Source organism: Anabrus simplex, chromosome 2 (genome assembly GCF_040414725.1).
Source record: "Anabrus simplex isolate iqAnaSimp1 chromosome 2, ASM4041472v1, whole genome shotgun sequence".
Taxonomy (NCBI): Eukaryota; Metazoa; Arthropoda; class Insecta; order Orthoptera; family Tettigoniidae; genus Anabrus; species Anabrus simplex.
In genome coordinates, this window is record NC_090266.1 from 977,819,959 (window position 1) to 977,842,893 (window position 22,935).

Consider the following 22,935-nt stretch of genomic DNA (forward strand, 5'->3'; position numbering starts at 1 on the left):
CTTGTCTAACCTCTGTATGTACCTTGAACCAAGAACTCATTCTAACATCAATTCTCACTGCAGCCCAATTGTAAACATAAATGCTTTTGATCGATTCTAGTAATGTACCTTTAATCAAATTGTATCTCAGTACGGCAAACATTTTCTACCTCGGTACTCTCTCATATGCCTTCTCTAGATCTACAAAACATAACTGTCTATTCCTTTTGTAGCATTTTTCAGTTACCTGGCACATATTGAAAATATGATCCTGACATCTGCTCTGTGGTCTGAAATCACACTGGTTTCCATCAAACTTCCGCTCATCAACTGATCACACCCTCGCTTCCAAGATGCCAGTGAACATTTTGCATGGCATACTAATCAATGAGATACCTCGATAGTTGTTGCAATCCTTCCTGTTCTCTTGCTTATAGATAGGTGCAATTACTGCGTTTGCCCAATCAGAAGGTACTTTACTAATACTCCATGCTAATCTTATTACTCTATGAAGCCATTTCATACCTGCCTTCCCAATACACTACACCATTTAAGGTCTGATTTAATCTATTCCTTCTGCTTTATGACAACAGAGTTTATTTACCATCCCTTCCACTTGCTCGGGCATCATTTCATCAACATCATTGTCTTCCTCCCCATCAGCTTAGTTGTTCATGATGTCATCAGCAAGATTTCCTTTTACGCTGAGAAGATCTTCAAAATATTCCTTCCACCTGTTCAGTGATTCTCTGAGATCTACAGTATTATGAGTTCACCTGGTTTACCCAAATCACCGTTTTTTTCCTTTTCCCCTGCCTTCCTAAATTCTTGACTACTGTACTGAAAAATTTCCCTGCTACTTGACCTAGCCATGCAGGTTGTAACCAAAATCTTCCCGTGACTTCTTGGTTTCAACAACATTTTTTTCCGCTCTGTTCTTTTTATCTACATAAAATTCCCTGTCTGCATCAGTCCTTCTTTGGAGCCATTTCTGATACACCTTTTTATGTTTACAAACTGCCCTCATTTTATCATTCCACCAAGATGTTTGTTTTTCCTCCATCTTTACACAGGGTTGTTCTTACGCATTCCCTTGATGTTTCTATTACAGCGTTCCTGTATGCCACCCATTCTTTTTCTATACCCTGAACCTGCTTATTGTCCAATGTTTGGAACTTTTCACTAATCATATCCTTATATTGGTACTTCTGTCTAATTTCCTCATCTTAGGATTTTCTACCCTTATTCATCCGGAGACAGATTTCACTTACTCTATCCTAGGCATATTGTGGCAAAGTTAGGGTTTAAGGCCCTCTCTTACACTTAACAACTAGAAGAGTATACATCTACATAACTTATAATTACAAATACAAATAACACAAATAAATAATAATAATAATAATAATAATAATAATAATAATAATAATAATAATAATAATTCATGGTGTGGGTTACTGTAGTCACATCCTACTTTGGGAACCATGAGCAACGGCTGAGTGGCCTAGTAAGTGGCCCTGAGAGTCGGGATATCAGTTGCTACGGAAAAGGAGTGGGCACCTCGGACATATTCCCTTTGCTCAGGCTGCTAGGTGCCATACAATCCACTAGTGGTCCCTAACCAGTTAAAGGAGAGATCCTTTCCTGGACTTTGTGTACGTAGGATAGCAGCCTGCTTCATGAATTAACCAAGCTCAGAACATTTTAAGCAAGCCTCAGACCTATGTGAGTAAAAGAGTCTCACTCACATTTGACAGGCGAGGGACTCCTTGGAAACAACTTGTGGAACAAAATGGAATTCGATGGAGAGCTATCAATATTTTTTTTTTTTTTTTTTTTTTTGCTAGGGGCTTTACGTCGCACCGACACAGATAGGTCTTATGGCGACGATGGGATAGGAAAGGCCTAGGAGTTGGAAGGAAGCGGCCGTGGCCTTAATTAAGGTACAGCCCCAGCATTTGCCTGGTGTGAAAATGGGAAACCACGGAAAACCATTTTCAGGGCTGCCGATAGTGGGATTCGAACCTACTATCTCCCGGATGCAAGCTCACGGCCGCGCGCCTCTACACGCACGGCCAACTCGCCCGGTAGCTATCAATATTAATGGGGCTTATGGAAGAAAGAAGGTAGAACTGGGTGAGTCAGCAAAGAGGATGCATCTGGATGTGCTAGGTGTACGTGATATTCGGGTAAGGGGAGATAACGAGGAAGAGATAGGAGATTACTAAGTGCACTTGACGGGTGTTAAAGGGAAGGGCTGTTCATCAGGAATACTACTGCATGCAACATAGCTTCTGTTAGGCACGTAAACGAGCGAATGATGTGGGTAGATTTGGCAGTTGGAGAAAGTAGGACAAGAACTGTCTTAGTGTATTCATTATGTGTGGGTGCAGATGAGGATGAAATTGACAAGTTTTATGAAGCATCAAGAATAGGATAGTACTAAAGGGCGATTTCAACGTGAGAGTTGGAAACAGAACTGAAGGATACAAAACGGTGATCGGTAAATGTGGGGAAAATATGGAAGGTAATTGGAATGGGAAGCATCTGCTGGACTTCTGTGCTAGTATGGGTTTAGCACTTACAAATACATTCTTCACAGATAAGGCTATTCACTGCTACACATGGGAGGGTAGGGGTACCAAATCCATAATTGTTACAATCTCCGCTTATACTACGTATATTCCCTACCTTGCACGCTGCTTTTTCTCCGATCACGTCGCCGCTGCTCCAAGCATTCAATTACTCTGCTCACCTGTGGTCTGGCTACTCCATTCATCACGTGACTCTGACGTCATTCTCTCCACGCTTCGCCTTCTCTGTCATGTGTGCTGGTGCTTACCTATGGGACAAGTGATAATGACGCTTCTGGAACTTGCTGGCTTTCAGCCTCTTTACTTTTCTCGATCTATCTGTACTGCTATATATTGCCACTCCGCTGCTCGAAAAATGGAGTCTGCCTTCGTCTCGGAGTGGTGGAGCACCAAAATAACTGTGCTACGTTGTATTATGTCACTTCAATCTGCACTGTTATTTCTTCAAGTAATTTGGTGAGCAAGACTTATCATTATGTTATTTGGACATTAAATTTTCTATTGGGCCATCTGCCACAGCTGAACTTTTCTTCCACCAGCTTAAATTTGTAATTTCAAATCACATATGCAAGACTTTATTTCTGCAAAAACCTTTCAATCCCGAACTGCGCTACGGACAATGTAAATATTGTAATCTCATCATCCGCCTCCTAGGACGTATGCTACTTTGTATTGTAAATAACATTATAACAGATCCCACTGCATAGACACACCCGGCGAAGAAAATCCTTTCCCCAGTTCGATCCTTACCCCACTTCCCCTTTCCCTTCCTTTCGCATTTCTTTTCTTTCAGGTTTTGCTCCTTTTTTTAAATTCAGCTTTATATATTCTTAATTGTACGCTTTGTATTTGGTCATAAAGTTTTTTTGATACATTTCTTATAATCCTTATTGTAAATGTGGCACATTTTTCTTATCTTCTCAGGTTTCCTCTATATTATTCACTATTTATCAAACTTTTATCTTCGAATTATTTTCCTGTTGCAAAATGTTTCATTACATATTTGTTTATTGTTAAATATATCTTATTTATATTGTTAATATTTGGTTTTCTCTTGTTCCTATATTCTTTCATTTCTTGGTCTAGCTCCTTCTTAATGCGCGTTTCCATCGTTCAATTATTATTATCTGTGCCTCTTTTTCTACAACCTTTTTGCTTAAGCTATACATATTTACTAATTCTATACTATATTATATCAGTATCGTATGTACATTACCACTACTGCCGTGCAATACAGTTGTTTAATAATTGATTATAGCACTGATACCGACATAATAGACTATATCAAAGCAGACTTCGAATTCAGGAAATCTGTTAGGAATGTGCGGGTATTTAGGGGAATTTTTGATGAAACAGACCACTATCTACAAACGAATAAGGGTAGAAAATCTCCTGGACGAGGAAATTAGACAAAAGTACATGGGTATAATTTGTGAGAAGTTCCGAACAGTGGACAGTAAGCAGGTTCAGGATATAGGAAGAGAATGGGTGGCATACAGGGATGCTGTAGTAGCAACAGCAAGGGAATGCCTAGGAACAACTGTTGTTGTAGCCACAAAGAAGAACAAAAAATGCTGTCAGTTGATACACTTATTTATTTAGAAAGTATTTTCACATTAATCACACACATAACCTAATTAAATGCCATCGCAAACAAAACACTCGCATTAACAAAACCACCATTTTCAACAACTGCCTATCACTAAACACATGTAGACTGCAACCTTGAAACAGTTGACTGCTGACAGTACTAACATGTCGGCATAAATACAACAAGAGTTCATAAGAACATCTCGTGTTAAACCATAACGCCAACTAAACTCGTCTACACCATCAAGATCACCTCCTATATATGTGCAGCGGCCAGGCTTCTAGAAAGATGTGCCACAACAGACCACTTCGTAAATTCTGGAGTGCTTAAAGCCCAGACATAATGTAAAGAATATTATACATAGTTCTTGTCTTACTTAGTGCCATTCTGGATATTACAATGTGTTATACAATACTGTAGCGGATTACACATCATATATATATACGTAATAATAAATTACATACTATTAATTACAGATTTTTACATTAACGAAACTTATATATTGAACCCATAACCTTTGTGTCATAAGGAACCCGAGTCCTAAAGTCATTACATGAGGTCCCATATAAATTAAAAGGCATGAGCTGTAACTACATTTTTTATCTCTGATCAGAGACGGCACATGGAGGAACAGGTGGTGGTTCTCATTCTTATGCTAAAGAAATTACGTCACTTGCATGTGTAGAATGAGAAGGGATATGTCCGGACTACTTTTTCTGATACAAAGTACATTTTAAGAAGAGCTGGCAACGGTACTGCCATAGCAAACATCAGGAAATTGTAAGTGAAAAGTTTTGGTCATTTATGGTAAAGATTTTAGACCACTAAACAGCTCCAGAAGAAAATTTGTCGACAGACGCGCCTGTTCATTTGAACTTTGTTACGTCGACCAAATATAGTGCCTATCTTATGAGGTAATTTAACAATTCAGTTGGTAAAGAGAAATAATTAAATGCTTATCAGCAACACCGCTACTAAACTAAACAACTATATGTTACGTCATGATCTGCCATCAGTACATTTTTATGGGGTAGAAAAAATGTCTATAAATGTTATAAAAGAATGGTGCGCCGTTTTGCAATTGGGAACATGCATCATTTTCAAAAATATTTTTTTTGAAAAGTACACCAATGAAATAGTACGTAAACGCATTACATTGTGGTATGTTGCCTTGTTTTCTACCATTAAAAAAATATTTAATAGTGCCTTTCCGCAAGGCGAGTGAAACGGCCTCTGACGTAAGCGGCGCGCTGTGACGTCACGATCCAGTACCGCATGGAGCTCTGCCAGCCGTTGTGCATCAGGCGTTGCTAAAAGCTGATTGTTTATTATTCATGATCGCGAATAACTTCGAAATGACAGAAGAAAGGTTCAAAACAGCACAGTCAGACAATCTACCATGTGTAGATGTCATCATTCTTGAAAAATGTGACTTTTGTGGCCGCAGAAATTAGCGGACAACAAGCAAGTTTGTAAGTGGCGTCCTTTATATACGTGCAATGTACTGTAAACCATAGTATTAGGATAACAAAGAACCTGGATAGATATCACATCACTTTCAACATTTCCTTCTAGACTGATCCCCTATTAAAGAATAACATTACATTTTCGGGCTTTCAGCATTAGTAAAGTAAGAAATCGGATTTCAGCACTAACATAAACATATAGGTAGCATTATAGTACTAGTCCGCTTCTGTGGTGTAGTGGTTAATGTGTGCCACTCCCCGAGGCCCGGTTTCGATTCCCGGCTCTGCCATGAAAGTTGAAAACAAATAGTACGAGGGCTGGAACGGGGTCTACTCAGCCTCGGGAGGTCAACTGAGTAGAAGGGTTTCGAATCCCACCTCAGCCATCCTCGAAGTGGTTTTTCGTATTTTCCTACTTCTCCTCCAGGCACCTAAGGCCACGGCCGTTTCCTTCCCTCTTCCTTGTCTATCCCTTCCGATCCTCCCATCCTCCCACAAGGCCCCTGTTGAGCATAACAGGTGAGGCCGCCTGGGCGAGGTAATGGCCCTCCTCACCAGTTGCATCACCATACTCAAAGTCTCACGTTCCAGGACACTGCCCTTGAAGTGGTAGAGGTGAAATCCTTCGCTGAGTCCGAGAGAAAACCAACCCTGAAGGATAAACTGATTAAGAAAGAAAGAAAGATCATAGTACTGTAGGTCTATAACCTATCATTTCTGAAAAAAATATATATATATTTATGGTTGGGGCAACTGGCCTACCCACTTCCGGGGCCCATGAAAGAGAATTAAATATCTTTGTGGAGGGAAAAAGTTAAACATGATAAAGATAAATATGACTTCATCTAGTTTTCACAAGTTGGGCTGAGTGGTTCAGACGGTTGAGGTGCTGGCCTTCTGACCCGAACTTGGCAGGTTCGATCCTGGTTCAGTCCGGTGGTAGTTGAAGGTGCTCAAATACGTCAGCCTCGTGTCGGTAGATTTACTGGCACGTAAAAGAACTCCTGCAGGACTAAATTCCTGCACATCGGCGTCGCCGAAAATCGTAGAAGTAGTTAGCGGGGCATGAAGCCAATAACATTAATTACATTTGGCTTTTAACAAGCTGAGCATATCAGGAAAGAAAAGTGCCCTGGTGACATTTTAGTCGCTCAATACAGGAATGTCTTGGAATGTCTCTGGGTGCTGTGACATTTAGTTTTTTTTTTTTTTTTTTGCTTTACGTCACACCGTCACATATATGTCTTATGGCGACGATGGGAGAGGAAAGGCCTAGGAATGGGAACAAAGCGGCCGTGGCCTTAGGTATAGCCTCAGCATTTGCCTGGTGTGAAAATGGGAAACCACGGAAAACCATCTTCAGAGCTGCCGGCAGTGGGGTTCAAAACCTTCTATCTCCCGGATGCGAGCTCACAGCTGCGCGCTCCTAACCGCACGGCCAACTCGCGCGGTATTTTTACCCTTCTGTTTATTAACTTGGCTTGTATAACCTAAAACTTAGGCTAAGTTGGATAATATTTTAAACACCTACATCACTATTTTCACCTGTGTGCAGTTATGTTATTTATTTCATTAATATTATGATAATTATTATAATTGAGCATTGTTAACTTATAAGACCCCAACAGACAAGCATTGGTTTTGTGTAGAGTTATACATTTGTTAAATTCACGTTGTTTCCTTTCATGATGTACACGCCTATTCTTTGTTTTTTTTTTTTTTTTTTGCTAGGGGCTTTACGTCGCACCGACACAGATAGGTCTTATGGCGACGATGGGATAGGAAAGGCCTAGGAGTTGGAAGGAAGCGGCCGTGGCCTTAATTAAGGTACAGCCCCAGCATTTGCCTGGTGTGAAAATGGGAAACCACGGAAAACCATTTTCAGGGCTGCCGATAGTGGGATTCGAACCTACTATCTCCCGGATGCAAGCTCACAGCCGCGCGCCTCTACACGCACGGCCAACTCGCCCGGTCCTATTCTTTGTTACATTATAGAGTATTTAGATATAGCCTAAATTTACCAATTAAGCTCTTCAATAAAGATATAACTGTCCCATGCCAAGATATATTGGTAGAATTAGAGCTGTCAAAATGGTTCATAACCCCTTTGATTTATTATCTTGACATGGATCACCCAAAACATAGGTTAGGTTTGGAGAATACTTTATTTAATGCACTGTTTATTACTTTCATATTCCAAGATGTAATTGAAGCATTTAAATAAAGCATCATACATTAAAATTTAAAGTTTTACCACTAGAACAGCTGACATGGAAAAGTGATTTGAAAATTCAAACAAATTCATCTTACGTTAAAATCTTCAAAAAAGTAAACTGTAGACTTTTCCGATATATCACCAGCATTTCTCCGGCTCGCCAAAATCCATTTCTCCCTAGTTTTAGCGTCTTTGAAACATGTATAAACAATTTGTTTGGTATGGTATGCGATGTGCTATTGCACATCGGATCTCTACACCATTTACAAGTTTTCTGCCTCACTGTCTGCGCAGGATTCATTTTAAGTCTAAAATATACCACTCAGATTATTATCCAATGTATAGACCTCGAATTTAACCGTACTAAGACACTAACGTAAAGTAGAAATACGCGAAGTGTATCCTGCTTCTCACAGCACACTATGTGTTATTTCGTCTGCTAATTCAGTCAACCTGTACGATGACGTCAGACCAATGAGATCGCGTACTTGCGTGACGTGACATTTTCGTAGATTTTTATCATGTTTGGAGTTATTATTTGTACATTCTGGTCACACTTTTGAATTCTGCATGAAATTTTGAATCAGATTAGCATATTTTTAATTAAAACCCCGGATCATGCATGTTCCCTATTGCGTATCGTGTTCAGAGAATTTGAAGCAACTGCATACTACTCAGAAGAACAGTAAAAATTGGCTGTTTAGACTAAGTCCATACAAGAGGGTAGTTTGGCCAAAGGTGGCTATATATCATCTCCAAGTGGAGAAAGAATGTCAGTCAAGATTATGGTATTCCCATGTGGAACCGTCATGTAAATTAATAACAAGGCAACAGACGGTCATTGTAATGACAAAGTCCTGCAACTGAATTAATCCATATTATTTATTTAACTTTGTTTGCCTATGCGGATTCGTGTCTTGACAATCATGTTTGATTCAGAAGAGAACGTGTGAAGGGCATTTTTTTTGTTTAATGTCATTATTTTCAGGTGAATGATTAAAAAAAAAGACTGAGAAAGGAAAAATACGTCTTGTAAAGCCACTATCTGTCAAGATGGCTAAATAAAGAATGAGAGAGGCTGGTGAGCCTGTAATGATGGGAGATGACGTACAACTACAGGTATGTGAATTACCACATTTATACAGTGCTTTTATTTATTTCATGATGTCCTCAATTTTTTTGTGTGTATTTGTGACACAGTATGGTCACCCTTTCACTTCGTGAAAATGTCAGAGGAATATGACAAAAGGTCATTTTTTACTGTTTCTTGTGTTACGGAGTAACGCGTTTAAATCCTTCTCCAGAAAACTATTTTGAACTGGCAATCGCTGTAGAAATACTTGTCATTCAATGCACCTAGATGTGTGATTTCTCCTGTACTACACTGTGATTTTAGAAATACTTGTCTCACATTAGTTATTTTTCTGATTGTGGACTCATAGCAAACTCCTAGGATTCTTACATATTTGTATTAATTGAACTGGTTGTTTCATACGCCTTCTGCAGAGTGCTGCGATCTTGCGCTAGCTATCTAAACAGGTCGCCTATCCTACGAGTCTTCGACCAATGGGAGCACGGTGAGCCTGTAATAATGGGAGAGCCAGCATAGCCATGATGTGAGTTGACTTGGCCTGAGGAAGCCATGGTGTGTGGATGTGTTTGGTGGTCTCTCCAGATGCCAACGTTCTATTGGAATATAGACCTAGGATGAGGGTTTTGAATCATGGGTTATAAACCCTATTTTCATTTGGAAACGTCCTACTAGTGTGATGTTTCTATTTAATGGTGACCTGGGAAAACCAATTCATTTGTAAGTATTCGATGACCTGACTCATCATGGCTGAGGATTGGATTTGCCCACGTAAGAGCTTCAAACTTATCTTCTTTGATCATGAAACTGAAAATTCATTTGGAAATTTAACTACAAGAAAATACGTGCGATCAAAAGTGTTTTGAATTATCTTTCTTCACGTGGCGGCTATTGAATGTTTAATAATATTTTAAGGTAGTAACTGATTGTCGTGAGATTTATTAAAGAAATATGCCAAACTGATAGACATGTTATTTCTTTGAAATAAGAAATGTGTTAATTTTCTATCTGTCATTTTTCACCAGTCAAAAGTCTGTAATTCATGATGTAAATTTAAATCATATTTTCGTATACTGTGGTTTAAAAACTATGTGAGGTTCTGCAGGGGCATAAAAATTCTAGTTTCCTTTAATTTATTTGGTCTTTTAAACTTTCCTTTAACTCTGTTTTTTCTAGCAATTTAAAGCTTTGGGTGGATTTGATTTACTGTTGTTTATTTCATGTTTCTGACCTTTGTGGTGGTCTTGGTCCGTTATTCGTTGTTTAGCTTGTTAGCTTGTGTGTGTATTTGTTGCTATGGCAATGACTTCTTTTTTTTTTTTTTTTACTGAGGTGGGTGTAGCCCTGTTGTTTTCATGAGTTGGTTGTGTGACCTATGACTCTTCATAAATTTGGATCTTGTGAAACATTTCCCAGTTCTTTTCAATCTCTCATATTTATATATTTTCTGTTTATCCTAAGTGTCTTCCAGTAACTTGGAAATTATTTGAGCCCCTGTAATTAATTTGTTGGACTAGAATTCAATACTCTTGCGAATGCTCACTTACCAAAAATTTTCACTGGAATATTGTTTAGGAATGGTTAATCCCAAGGTTTAAAACCTTTCATTTTAATTTATTTCAGTAAGTCAAGTAGATGGGCCCATGTTTTTCAACTATTAACTTATTGTTTTCAGTTCACTTAATTCAGTTATTGTTTTCTTAAATGGGACGATGTTCATTTTGGGTTTTCATGATTAATTTTTTCCCTTTCTTGGATTAAAAACTTATTTTCATTGAAACACGAGTTTTTTTTCATACTCTTGCATAATTCAACGCTGAAGCAAGTAAACTTTCTCCACTTCCTCTGGGTTTTTAATGGGCCTATTGTTTGGTAAGTTCCAGTTATGTGTTTGTTCTTACCTTTGTGGTTGATTTTTCTAACTTTGTTTTTCCTTGTTGCTTTTCCACCGGTTTAAGGGTAGTACTGGCCGGTGCATTTGTTGCTAATCAGTAGTATGGTTGTATTACTGCGCTGGCGGATTACTTGGATAAACGGGAAAGTCGCGAGACTAGCGTGTGAAGTGGTGTATAGTAGTAGATTTGATGGTTGAGAAGCGAATATGTCTAAGCAAAGTATCATTTCCGTACGTTTATTTTCTATATTTGTGGTATGCCAAAGTCAAGACGTTAATTTATCATAAATTTCTGTTCGGTGTAGAGATGAAATTCATGCAAGCCTAATCGTGGTTATTCATATAGAGCTGGCGCAGAAGGCACACCGTTGTGTTCGGAGACGTAATTTTTGTCAGGGAAAGTTACGAGGCGAGAGCGGTAAAATTTGTTATAAGGGACTGCTATTTCAAAGTCTGTTGAAATCTGTGTAGAATTCATGAGAGGAAAATAACGGTAAAAATATTGTAAGTCAATTTGTGAGTTTCAGTTTGGAAATATTAGCTCACATATGTTAGGGCAGGTGGTTAGTTGTCACAGAGTGTTTTATGTAACAGCATTGTGGAAAACCCAAGAATGATATTCCATATTTTTATCGTGTACAGAATTCGTGATAGCGAGTGTTTCAAATTTTGCAAAAATGGGAAGGAATGTCGATCAGGTTGTTGAAATCCTGTTATGTTGATGCAGGATTTTCAGCGTAGGAAACCCGGGGAGTTATTTTGTGTAATTTATCGAGATGGGAATATGGGTCAGTCCATAGTTAGGATTTCACGTGAAACCGTAGGACCATGATGGATAATAATATTTGTGTGATGTTTTAAATTAAATCTCTTTGCATAATCTATGTGGGTCAAGAATTATATTTCATGTGAATTGCAAGCGAGGCGAGGTTTTCGTTTAATGCAAGTTAAAATAACATGTGTGTTTGTTTAGAGATATGTGGGGGAGAGGGGGGAGCTCATGTTCCCGTTATTCCAGCCAGCTGTTAGGTGGTCGAGCCAGCTCACTGTTAGAAAGAAACTGTAAGTGAGATTCGTCATATACCGAGCTCGAAAGCTGAAGTCGCTTAAGTGTGGCCAGTATCCAGTAATCGGCAGATAGTGGGTTCGAGCCCCACTGTCGGCCGCCCCAAAGATGGTTTTCCTTGGTTTCCCCATTTTCATACCAGGCAAATGCCGGGACTGTACCTTAATTAAGGCCACGGCCGCTTCCTTCCACCTCCTAGACCTTTCCTATACCATCGTCGCCATAAGACATATCTGTGTCGGTGCGACGATAAGCAAAAAAGATTCGTCATTTGTAGTAAAATGTTTGGAATTAGATTTCATTATTTAGAAGAGACTCGTTTTAGTAGAAACTTGAATTCATTTTCCAAGCGACAAAATGAGACAATGGTATGATATGTTGGAAATAACCATTTTCAGGGATGTCAAAATTTAAGAATCGGTAGCGGTGTCGTCTGATATTATTATTTGAGGGTTGTACAAAGTTTTGTTTGAATGTCACGATAGCTGTCAATCCATACGGTTTGTGATGAATGAAAGTGTTGCGTTGTTGTTAGTTCCCAAGGCACAAATGTAGGTTCTTGTGATATGAGGTCATGCTTGTGGAGAACATGGTGTGCAGTAGTCGATCCATCCCAGAGTTGGGGGAGCTGAATTACGACATTTCAGTCTCACTGACCTGAAACCATACCGAAGGAGGTACCGGAATTGGTCCAGGGGCTAACCGTAGGCGATGTAAGTGATGTGACATGGATTGTTTATTTTGCGTTGTGCGTAAATTTATGCAGATTGTAGGATTAAATGTTAGGATTATCCAAGCTAGTTTCTTAATAAGATAATAATGGCGTATGAACTCCGGAGAGGCCTGGTGCAGGTCTTTTTCTAGTAGACGGCCTATTAGGCGACCTGCATGTCTGTGCAGATGAGGGCCCTACCTGGGATGATTTCTAATGTTCAATTCACCACATACACCCAGCCCCCGAGCCATTGGAATTAAAGAATTAGGGTTAAAATCCCCAACCTGGCCGCGAATTGAACCCAGGACCCTCTGAACCGAAGGCCAGTACGTTGACCATTCAGACAACGAATCGGACAGTTTCTTAATGATTGTTAGTGTAATAATGTAAGCTTGTTGATTGATACATACATACTTACATTATCATTATAGACTGTTATGCCTTTCAGCGTTCAGTCTGCAAGCCTCTGAGAATTGATTAAACGTCGCCATAATCCTCGATTTGCAACTAGTGTTGTGGCCTCATTTAGTTCTATACCTCGTATCTTTAAATCGTTAGAAACCGAGTCTAACCATCATCGTCTTGGTCTCCCTCTACTTCTCTTACCCTCCATAACAGAGTCCATTATTCTCCTAGGTAACCTATCCTCCTCCATTCGCCTCACATGACCCCACCACCGAAGACGGTTTATGCATACAGCTTCATCCATCGAGTTCATTCCTAAATTAGCCTTTATCTCCTCATTCCGAGTACCCTCCTGCCATTGTTCCCACCTGTTTGTACCAACAATCATTCTTGCTACTTTCATGTCTGTTACTTCTAACTTATAAATAAGATATCCTGAGTCCACCCAGCTTTCGCTCCCGTAAAGCAAAGTTGGTCTGAAAACAGACCGATGTAAAGATAGTTTCGTCTGGGAGCTGACTTCCTTCTTACAGAATACTGCTGATCGCAACTGCGAGCTCACTGCATTAGCTTTACTACACCTTGATTCAATCTCACTTACTATATTACCATCCTGGGAGAACACACAACCTAAATACTTGAAATTATCGACCTGTTCTAGCTTTGTATCACCAATCTGACATTCAATTCTGTTGAATTCCTTACCGACTGACATCAATTTAGTCTTCGACAGGCTAATTTTCATACCATACTCATTGCACCTATTTTCAAGTTCCAAGATATTAGACTGCAGGCTTTCGGCACAGTCTGCCATTAAGACCAAGTCGTCAGCATAGGCCAAACTGCTTACTACATCCCCACCTAACTGAATCCCTCCCTGCCATTTTATACCTTTCAGCATATGATCCATGTAAACTACGAACAGCAAAGGTGAAAGATTACAGCCTTGTCTAACCCCTGTAAGTACCCTGAACCAAGAACTCATTCTACCATCAATTCTCACTGAAGCCCAATTGTCAACATAAATGCCTCTGATTGATTTTAATAATCTACCTTTAATTCCATAGTCCCCCAGTATGGCAAACATCTTTTCCCTCGGTACCCTGTCATATGCTTTCTCTAGATCTACGAAACATAAACACAACTGCCTATTCCTCTCGTAGCATTTTTCAATTACCTGGCGCATACTGAAAATCTGATCCTGACAGCCTCTGAAACCACACTGGTTTTCATCCAACTTCCTCTCAACGACTGATCGCACCCTCCCTTCCAAGATGCCAGTGAATATTTTGCCTGGTATACTAATCAATGAGATACCTCGATAGTTGTTGCAATCCTTCCTGTTCCCTTGCTTATAGATAGGTGCAATTACTGCTTTTGTCCAATCTGAAGGTACCTTACCAACACTCCACGCTAATTTTACTACTCTATGAAGCCATTTCATCCCTGCCTTCCCACTATACTTCACCATTTCAGGTCTAATTTCATCTATTCCTGCTGCCTTATGACAATGGAGTTTATTTACTATCCTTTCCACTTCCTCAAGCATAATTTCACCAACATCATTTTCCTCCTCCCCATGAGCTTGGCTATTTGCAACACCACCAGGATGATTTCCTTTTACACTGAGAAGATGTTCAAAATATTCCCTCCATCTCTCCAGTGATTCCCTGGGATCTATTATGAGTTCACCTGAATTACTCAAAACACTGTTCATTTCCTTTTTCCCTCCCTTCCTAAGATTCTTTATTACTGTCCAGAAAGGTTTCCCTGCTGCGTGACCTAGCCTTTCCATGACTTCTTTTTGGATTCAACAACTATTTGTTTCACTCTGTTTCTTTCATCTACGTACCAATCCCTGTCTGCCTCGGCCCTTGTTTGGAGCCATTTCTGATAAGCCTTCTTTTTACGTTTACAGGCTGCTCTCACTTCATCATTCCACCAAGATGTTTGCCTTTTCCAATCTTTACACACCGTTGTTCCTAGGCATTCCCTTGCTGTTTCTACTACAGTATCCCTTGTATGCCACCCATTCACTTTCTATATCCTGAACCTGCTTACTGTCTACCGTTCGAAACTTCTCACTAATCATATCCATGTACTTCTGTCTAATTTCCTCGTCCTGGAGATTTTCTACCCTTATTCGTTTGCAGACAGATTTCACTTTCTCTACCCTAGGCCTAGAGATACTTAGTTCACTACAGATCAGATAGTGGTCTGTATCATCGAAAAATCCGCGAAGAACTCGTACATTCCTAACAGATTTCCTGAATTCAAAGTCTGTTAAGATATAGTCTATTATGAATCTGGTACCCCTTGCCTCCCACGTGTAGCGGTGAATAGCCTTATGCTTGAAGAATGTATTCGTAACAGCTAAACCCATACTAGCACAGAAGTCCAGCAAACGCTTCCCATTCCCATTAGCTTCCATATCTTCCCCACATTTTGATGTCATGAAATAAATAAATTGTACTGGTAATTATGACAATGTATCCCATTTTCAGCGGCAATGAAGAAAAGTATGAGTATAAAACAATATTGTAATTAAATAATTAGGGATACTAAAGAAACCGTTCGTCTGGGGTAGATAAAATTTGTTGTTAATTAGGATTATGACATTACTTTATTTATTAATTTATTTAATTAAGTGAAATCGTATTTTGAGAATTAGCTTGAAACCAAGTGACTATCTTGAAAAATGTATTCTGGAAATCTTAGTTTTATTTGCTGGGAAATCTCAACTTATTAACATAATGATTGAGGGGACATGTCCGATGGCAAAGGGACTTTACTGCCATACGTGTTGTGAGTGTTTGTTGTTATCATTTTTTATTTTGATTTGTTGAGTATCCGATGTGCTGGGGATTTATTAATGTGGAAACCTTGGTCATTTACTACTGTAACTTAATTGTGTTCTGCCTTCAGCTTAGAAATTTGGATGGTCGTGGGGTCATCAACCTCAGTGACTTAGATTAGGCCATCTGCCATTATAGCATTATTTACCTTGCGGTCATCATTCACAACGACTTTAATGTAAATTACAAAGTTAGATGTCAGTCTATGACATAGTCGCAGGTCACATCGATTCAATTAATGGTCCATGCTGTACAACCACTCTGTGGGACATACCGACTGGACTGCCTTAATTAAACCAACGGTCCAGAGCTCATGCTACGGGGGCTGGATCATCACGAATCATTATGATGGTACATGCAGTCGCACATGGAAGCCAATCTTAGGGATCTCCAGACTTACTTTATTTCATTCTTAAATCAAGACAGTGGCTTCTAGTAAGGATGCCCCTCAGGCAGTTGAGTTAAGGTCTCCAAAGCCAGTATGTCTCATCATCGTTATTAGTGTTTTGTTTCTTTTAACTGTACAAGATTGAGTTCACTCTTTAGGAATGATAATAATGTCACAAGTTTCTTCGACCTCATCATCAATAATGAATAAATATCAATTTCTTTGACTTGACTCCTCTCATTTAGTAGATAGTTTCAATTACTGAAACCTGTCTCTTACCTAAGCAAATGATGAAGAACCTGTAGATGACCTAAGAGAAAGAATCATGCCGATTTGCTAATAGGTAAGGAAGGTAGGTATCCTATGAAGGACCTTAAAGGGTTCAATATACAGCAAGGTTTCATGACATAACCTAACAAATAATACAATCAATCAATCAATACTGTTCTGAATTTAGGGCAGTTGCTCAGGTGGCAGATTCTCTATCTGTTGTTTTCCTAGCCTTTTCTTAAATGATTTCAAAGGAATTGGAAATTTATTGAACATCTCCCTTGGTAAGTTATTCTAAACCCTAAACTCCCCTTCCTATAAATGAATATTTGCCTGAATTTGTCCTCTTGAATGCCAACTTTATCTTCATATTGTGATCTTTCCTACTCTTAAAGACAACACACAAACATATTCGTCTACTAACGTCATTCCATGCCATCTCTCCGCTGACAGCTCGAAACATACCACTTATATCACAAATATTATTATAATATTTATAGATCCACCTGTTCAATACAATACAATACAATCCACTATTTCATGTGGTTAAAATTTATACATAATACATAAAAGTCATAGGTACATGTTTCACCCCCCCCTTTTTTTTTTACGGGCATCATCAGCTTACCTGTATATCAATTTTAAAAATTACTGGCTATGGGATCTTTCTGATCTTATAAACTATAGAGTAAAATGTTGGACAATGATCTCATAAAATGTTATACTGTAACATCTAAAATAGGGATATTGCACAGAAAGTATGTTAAAAATAATATGAATTAACAGTTTTTGAAGATTATAACGAATATTTGAGCGTTTAAAACCAAAATGGATCCTCTTCTTATACATCATTAGGACTGTGACGGCCTTGAGTGTAGAAGCACAATCATCCAAGGGGGATGTTTGCTCCATTCCCATAGCATGAGTTCAAGATAGTAAAATCAATGTCAGTTATTTAAAATAGAAGTGCGAACGTATCAAATGTGTTAAAATATGTACGGTTTATTTATCAGAAAGTCATAGAAAAGAAGATGGGACTTCTTGTGGAGACGTTGCTAATGATAAAATGTTGTGTCAAAACTAGCTGATGTCAGTGTTTAGTTATGTTAGTACGGTAATCAATTGGATCCAAAAGACGGTCAAGTGGGTGTTATTAACCCTGTTGAAACATTTGTTCGAAGAAATGATAGAGTTTTACCCGAAAAAAATGTTGAAAAGAGTTACTTAAATAGTATTGTGCACGAGACTTCCCGTACGTCAAAAATGCCTAAGGCGGTACTTACTTGTACGGTGCGTGTTAAGTACGTCGGGCTGTTCCAGCAACGCTAGCTTGACTGACTTTTCTACTTCTAGTATTATACCGGTGTGGCTGGTGCGGTGAAGGACACGGAGGGGGGGAAAGGGTGGGCGGATCCTTGCGCACAGGTGTTGTCGTTAGAGGGCTGTTGGGAGCAGGATGGGCAGGCCTAACATTTGGTGAGGTGGTGGGAGCTTTAGAACACACAGCTATGGAGAAGAAAGCTTAGACAGTTTACAGATGATGAAAAATTAATAAAGTTTATTAGAAAGTGGATGCTAATCCACACATCAAAAGTGCGCAAATCCCCCAGATGTTACACTTTCCTAGAACAACTTTAAACATAAGTGACTTGCATAGTTCACGTTTCTAGGAACAATTTTCCTTGATGTTTTACTCTGTTGGTGTTCTAAAATGTATGATTTATTTATTTATTTCATTAATTATAATTGTATCCCCTGTGGGTGGGGGACGCAGATGAAGAATACACCCAAGGTATCCCCTGCCTGTCATAAGAGGCAACTAAAAGGGGCAACCAAGGGATGATTGTATTAGAACCATGAAACTACTTGTGATTCGTACCAGCACGCAGGAAACACCATGGGTCGCTTTTACTTGCGCGTAGTACCACTATGTTAGGTACCAAATAGGTTTGTGATTAGTAGCAACAGAGTGCACTGCCGGCTTCTACAGTACCTGTGATTCGTACCACTTTAGGAGCGACACCATGGTTCCTGCTTGCCTATGATTAGTACCCACTATATGAGGAACACCATGGGATAGTGTGGGTCCCTGTGGTTAGTACACGTATGTGATGAACACCATAGGTTTGCATTGCCTGTAAATGGCGCCGCAATGTCCAAAACCCCATAGGTCTGTATTCGATGTGCGAATTTCATTACCTGTGAGCAGTACCGCACCATGACAAACACCATGGGTCTACTTTCCTACCAATTGGTACCATTATGCTATAGACGCAGTCCCTTGGTCAGTAACACTATTGTTTCACGTCAATTTCTGTGAATGCGAGACATTGCGGGTCAGATTCACTCATTGTTTTAAATTCATATCCATCCATTCATTTTTTGTCCTCACATTCTGAATTCTGGTCAGTGGAGGATTTTGGACTTTTAATTTGTCATTCCATTTCATCTCATTTCGTACCATTAGGGGCCGATGACCTCAATGTTAGGCACTTTTAAACAACAAGCAACATCATCATCATCATCAATTATAATTGTGAACACTTGTTTCTTTGTTTTCGTTGTAATTATTTTTATGTTCAAACCTAACCTAAAATTTAACAGCGAAATTGCTTTTAATTTTTTTAGCACGTTCTCTCTTTATGACGTTACTTTTTTTGGTCCCCACAAAAACGCCCCAACGGGTTTTGACAATACTTCTTTGTCAGTGGAATGAAAATTAAATAATTACTGTTGTTTCAGATTGTGAAGGCACTGAAGCCCATTCAACACTCAAAGGTATTCATCGTCCTTGAAGAAGAAAATCATCATTCACCAGCCCAATATAGTGAAAATGTACAACATTCATGTAGGTGGAACAGACAAAATGGATAAGAACATCAGCAGTTATCGAATAAATGTGCGATCAACAAAGTGGTGGTGGCCTGTTAGCATGGGGGCTACACAAGAAGTCTGCAGAAGCTGCGAATGGTGAAATAATGGACTTCCTGAGTTTTTGCAGAAAGTTGCGCAGAATCTCATTGGGAAGTATGGAACACTTAAAAGCTAGAACAGGCAACTGCATGTGCAAGAAGAGTCTCGTCAGATATCCAGTTTGATGAAAGAGGGCATGTTGTTGTGAACCATGACAAACGAACACAATATGCCCTCTGTAGATCTCAGATGAATATAAGATAAGCCTAAATGCTCTGTAGCCCTGAATGACAAGTGTTCCTTCAAATTTCACATATGAAAATAAGGACAGTGATCTTTAGCTAGTGTGATAATTTCTGTTGTGTTATAACTAGACAATCAAACGATACACCAACAATTGCGAGCAGTATTTTGTAATAAGTAGTGTACAATGTAAATAGAAGTAGACAATAGAAGTGGACAATAAATTAGTATAATAACAAGAATTCTTTTCTAATTTCATTGGCCCTTTGTTACTGGTGATGGGTTTTTGCAACATACTTCCTCTAGCCTTGTGTGCACGGGAACATAGTAAAATATTATTGTGTATTATTTTCTAATTCTAATGAGCCACCATGAAGCATTTCAGCTGTTTATGAAGAAAAAAAAAGTTCTGGAATTTAATTGGTTAAGGTAGATGAGCCAGGCTGAAGTGCTCAGACGACAGAAGTGCTGGGCCAGAAAATCTGCTGAAACGAGGCTGATACATTTGATCACTGACCAGGATTTGAACTATGTCCACTTATTACGAGATATTAGAATCATTCCGTATTGACATTTTCACTTTACAAAGAAAAAAATTTAATGTATCCTCCTTTCCAATACATAATTCCATCATTAGATGAAGTAATAAAATTCAAACATGATTCGACTTGTTTGAGCCATCTTCAGTGAAATAAGGGGGGTTAAAGTAATATACGTAACACAAGCTAAAACTGTGCTAAAAAACATAATGAATGAACAAATGAAAACAAAAGAGACATGACAAATAAAAACAATACAATATACAATATTTAGACAAATTCAGTAAGAAAAGGTTAAAACATAATTGAACCCAATAAGTGTGTTAAACCTTTTCAGTTCTTTTCATCTTAGGTTTAACAAACTTTCTAGGTTCAATTGTTTTATATTAACCTTTTTTCACTGAATTTGTCTCAACGAATTATTGCTCCATCTAATGATGGAAATATTGTATACTGTATTGTTTTTATTTCCCTCATGTCTCTTTTGTCTTTCATTTGTTAATTCAGTATGTTTTTAGCACATTTTTAGCTTGTATTATGTAAATTACTTTAACCCCCCTTATTTCACTGAAGATGGCTCAAACCAGTCTAAACATGTTTGAATTTTATAACTCCATCTAATGATGGAATTATGTATTGAAAAGGAGGATACATTTAATTTTTTTCCTTCGTAAAGTGAAAACCACGACCTCTTGGAAAGAAGCAGTGACAATGCAAAGTAGGGTGGTTCAGGCAGCCAAGAAGAGGTATGACCGAAACACTATTACAGTCAAGAAAAGACAGAGCAAAGTTTAGAAAAAATAAAAATAAAAATAGAATTTGTGTCGTGTACGTAGGCGGCTTAGAGAAACAAATGTGCACAAACTTAAATGAAATGAGCATGCTGAGAATACCAACAAAATATACAAATTACAACAGACAGGATGGCCATGATTAAGATGCAGGGGTATTATGAGAGAGAGCCCAGCATGAAGAAGATAAAACTGACACATAAAGAGTACCAACACAGGAATAGGTAAGGTTCAATTCAGAAACCCTTTGAGTAGACTGAACAAAGTGGGGTGGGTATGCGTGTACTTACTCGATATCAGCCAACCTTAGATTGTGTTCAGCTGGTTCAACGGTGTATCCTGATGCTTTAAGAAGTTCATCGATTCCATTTTTTGGAGCATCGGAAACAACATCCACTTCCCCAGCTACATCCATTTCGTTAACTGCAGGTAATTTGCCATTAGGAAAATGCCCACCTGCAATTAGACCATTGACTATTTTATAATATAAGCTGAAAATAATCCTAAAGTTCTTCTTGGTAGGTACCTAAAATGACAGAGTAATATATAGAAAACAACTCAGCAGGTGAAGGAGCATTTTGAAAATATGTTTTCTTAAGAATTTTACATTCAAGTTTATCATACGACAGTTTAGAACAACAGACACAGAATAATTAAAATTTGCATTCCTGTATGATAACTCTGCAATTTCAGTTATATTATAAGCCCTCTTCCATACAATGTTGAAACAGTTTCCTCTGACACCATAATTAATAAGATGAGATATCATTTAATTAACTGAATAATTAAATAGAAAATAAAAGAGAACAAGGGAGAGAGATAAACTGAGGGAATGATTGAACAAAACAATGTCTCTGAGCCAGTTTAACTATACTTTTAGCAGGGAGTGATGGCATCAAATGCTTACGTACAGATAATCAAGCACGAATAACATCCATGAAGAACAGTTACAACCATATATAAACCTACATGAAAAAAAAAAAAAAAGCACAGGATGTGAGAATATTATATGCTAAAATGGTCTAAAAGTATCTGTTGATGATAATGAATAGTGAAAATTTCTTGTCTCAGATTAAGTCATCTGCAACGCTCATGGAAGTGGTATACACAGGAATAAACTGCCATAAAGAACAATAGGATCATTCTACTACAGGCAGAATTACTGGAGCCAGGCTGAGTAGCTCAGACAGTAGAGTGCTGAACTCAAGTTAGCGAGTTTGATCCCGGCTCAGTGATCTAACACGCCAACCTCGTGTCAGCGGATTTAATGGCATGTAAAAAATGTCTGCAGGACAAAATTATGGCACTTCGGCATCTCCTAAAACTGTAGACTAACTCAGTGGGATATAAAGTCAATATATATTTTTACAATTAGCTTTACGAACATAACATAAATGGCTGTTCCTCCTAATCAATACAATTCAAATTGATACACAGTACAATGTTAAATGTACATATGGTACTAGATTCGGCCCTCAAATCTTGAGCTATTTTTAGCCCTACAGCCATAATAATATTAAAAACTAATTAGCTTACACAAATATCTTACAAATCATTTTGTCAATTGTTTCTTGATTGATGCACATGAGTCTAAACTTGATGTATCAAAAAAACTTGCAGAAGTTAAAATTGTTATAAAACTAATGTAAGTTGGTTACGTTACCCTACATCATGTTAATGACACTCCTTGATCATTATTGTCTGTAAGAACTATATCTATTGGTAAGATGGGTTTGGTGGATTTTACCATACAAATACAAGTTTCTCGATATCACAAAATATCCTGTCAGTCTGTTGCATTAATACATATTGCGTGTTGTGTAAGTCTGTACTTTATATTATTAAAATAATTTATGCCTGTTAAAGTTTTATAAAACTTAAATAAAAAACAATTGCTGTGTTATGTTGCTCGTGGCTTTACGTC

The 22,935-nt window shown here is 38.4% G+C and overlaps 1 protein-coding gene across 2 annotated transcripts in view; it reads right to left on the minus strand.

Moving 5' to 3' along the window:
* LOC136864592 (histone lysine demethylase PHF8) overlaps nucleotides 1–22,935 on the minus strand; it is a 557,749-nt gene that overhangs the window by 103,696 nt on the left and 431,118 nt on the right. For both annotated transcript variants that reach the window (XM_067141799.2, XM_067141798.2), the window contains one exon: nucleotides 21,302–21,467. In XM_067141799.2, coding sequence (XP_066997900.1) covers nucleotides 21,302–21,467 — 166 coding nt within the window. The remainder of the gene's footprint in view (nucleotides 1–21,301; nucleotides 21,468–22,935) is intronic.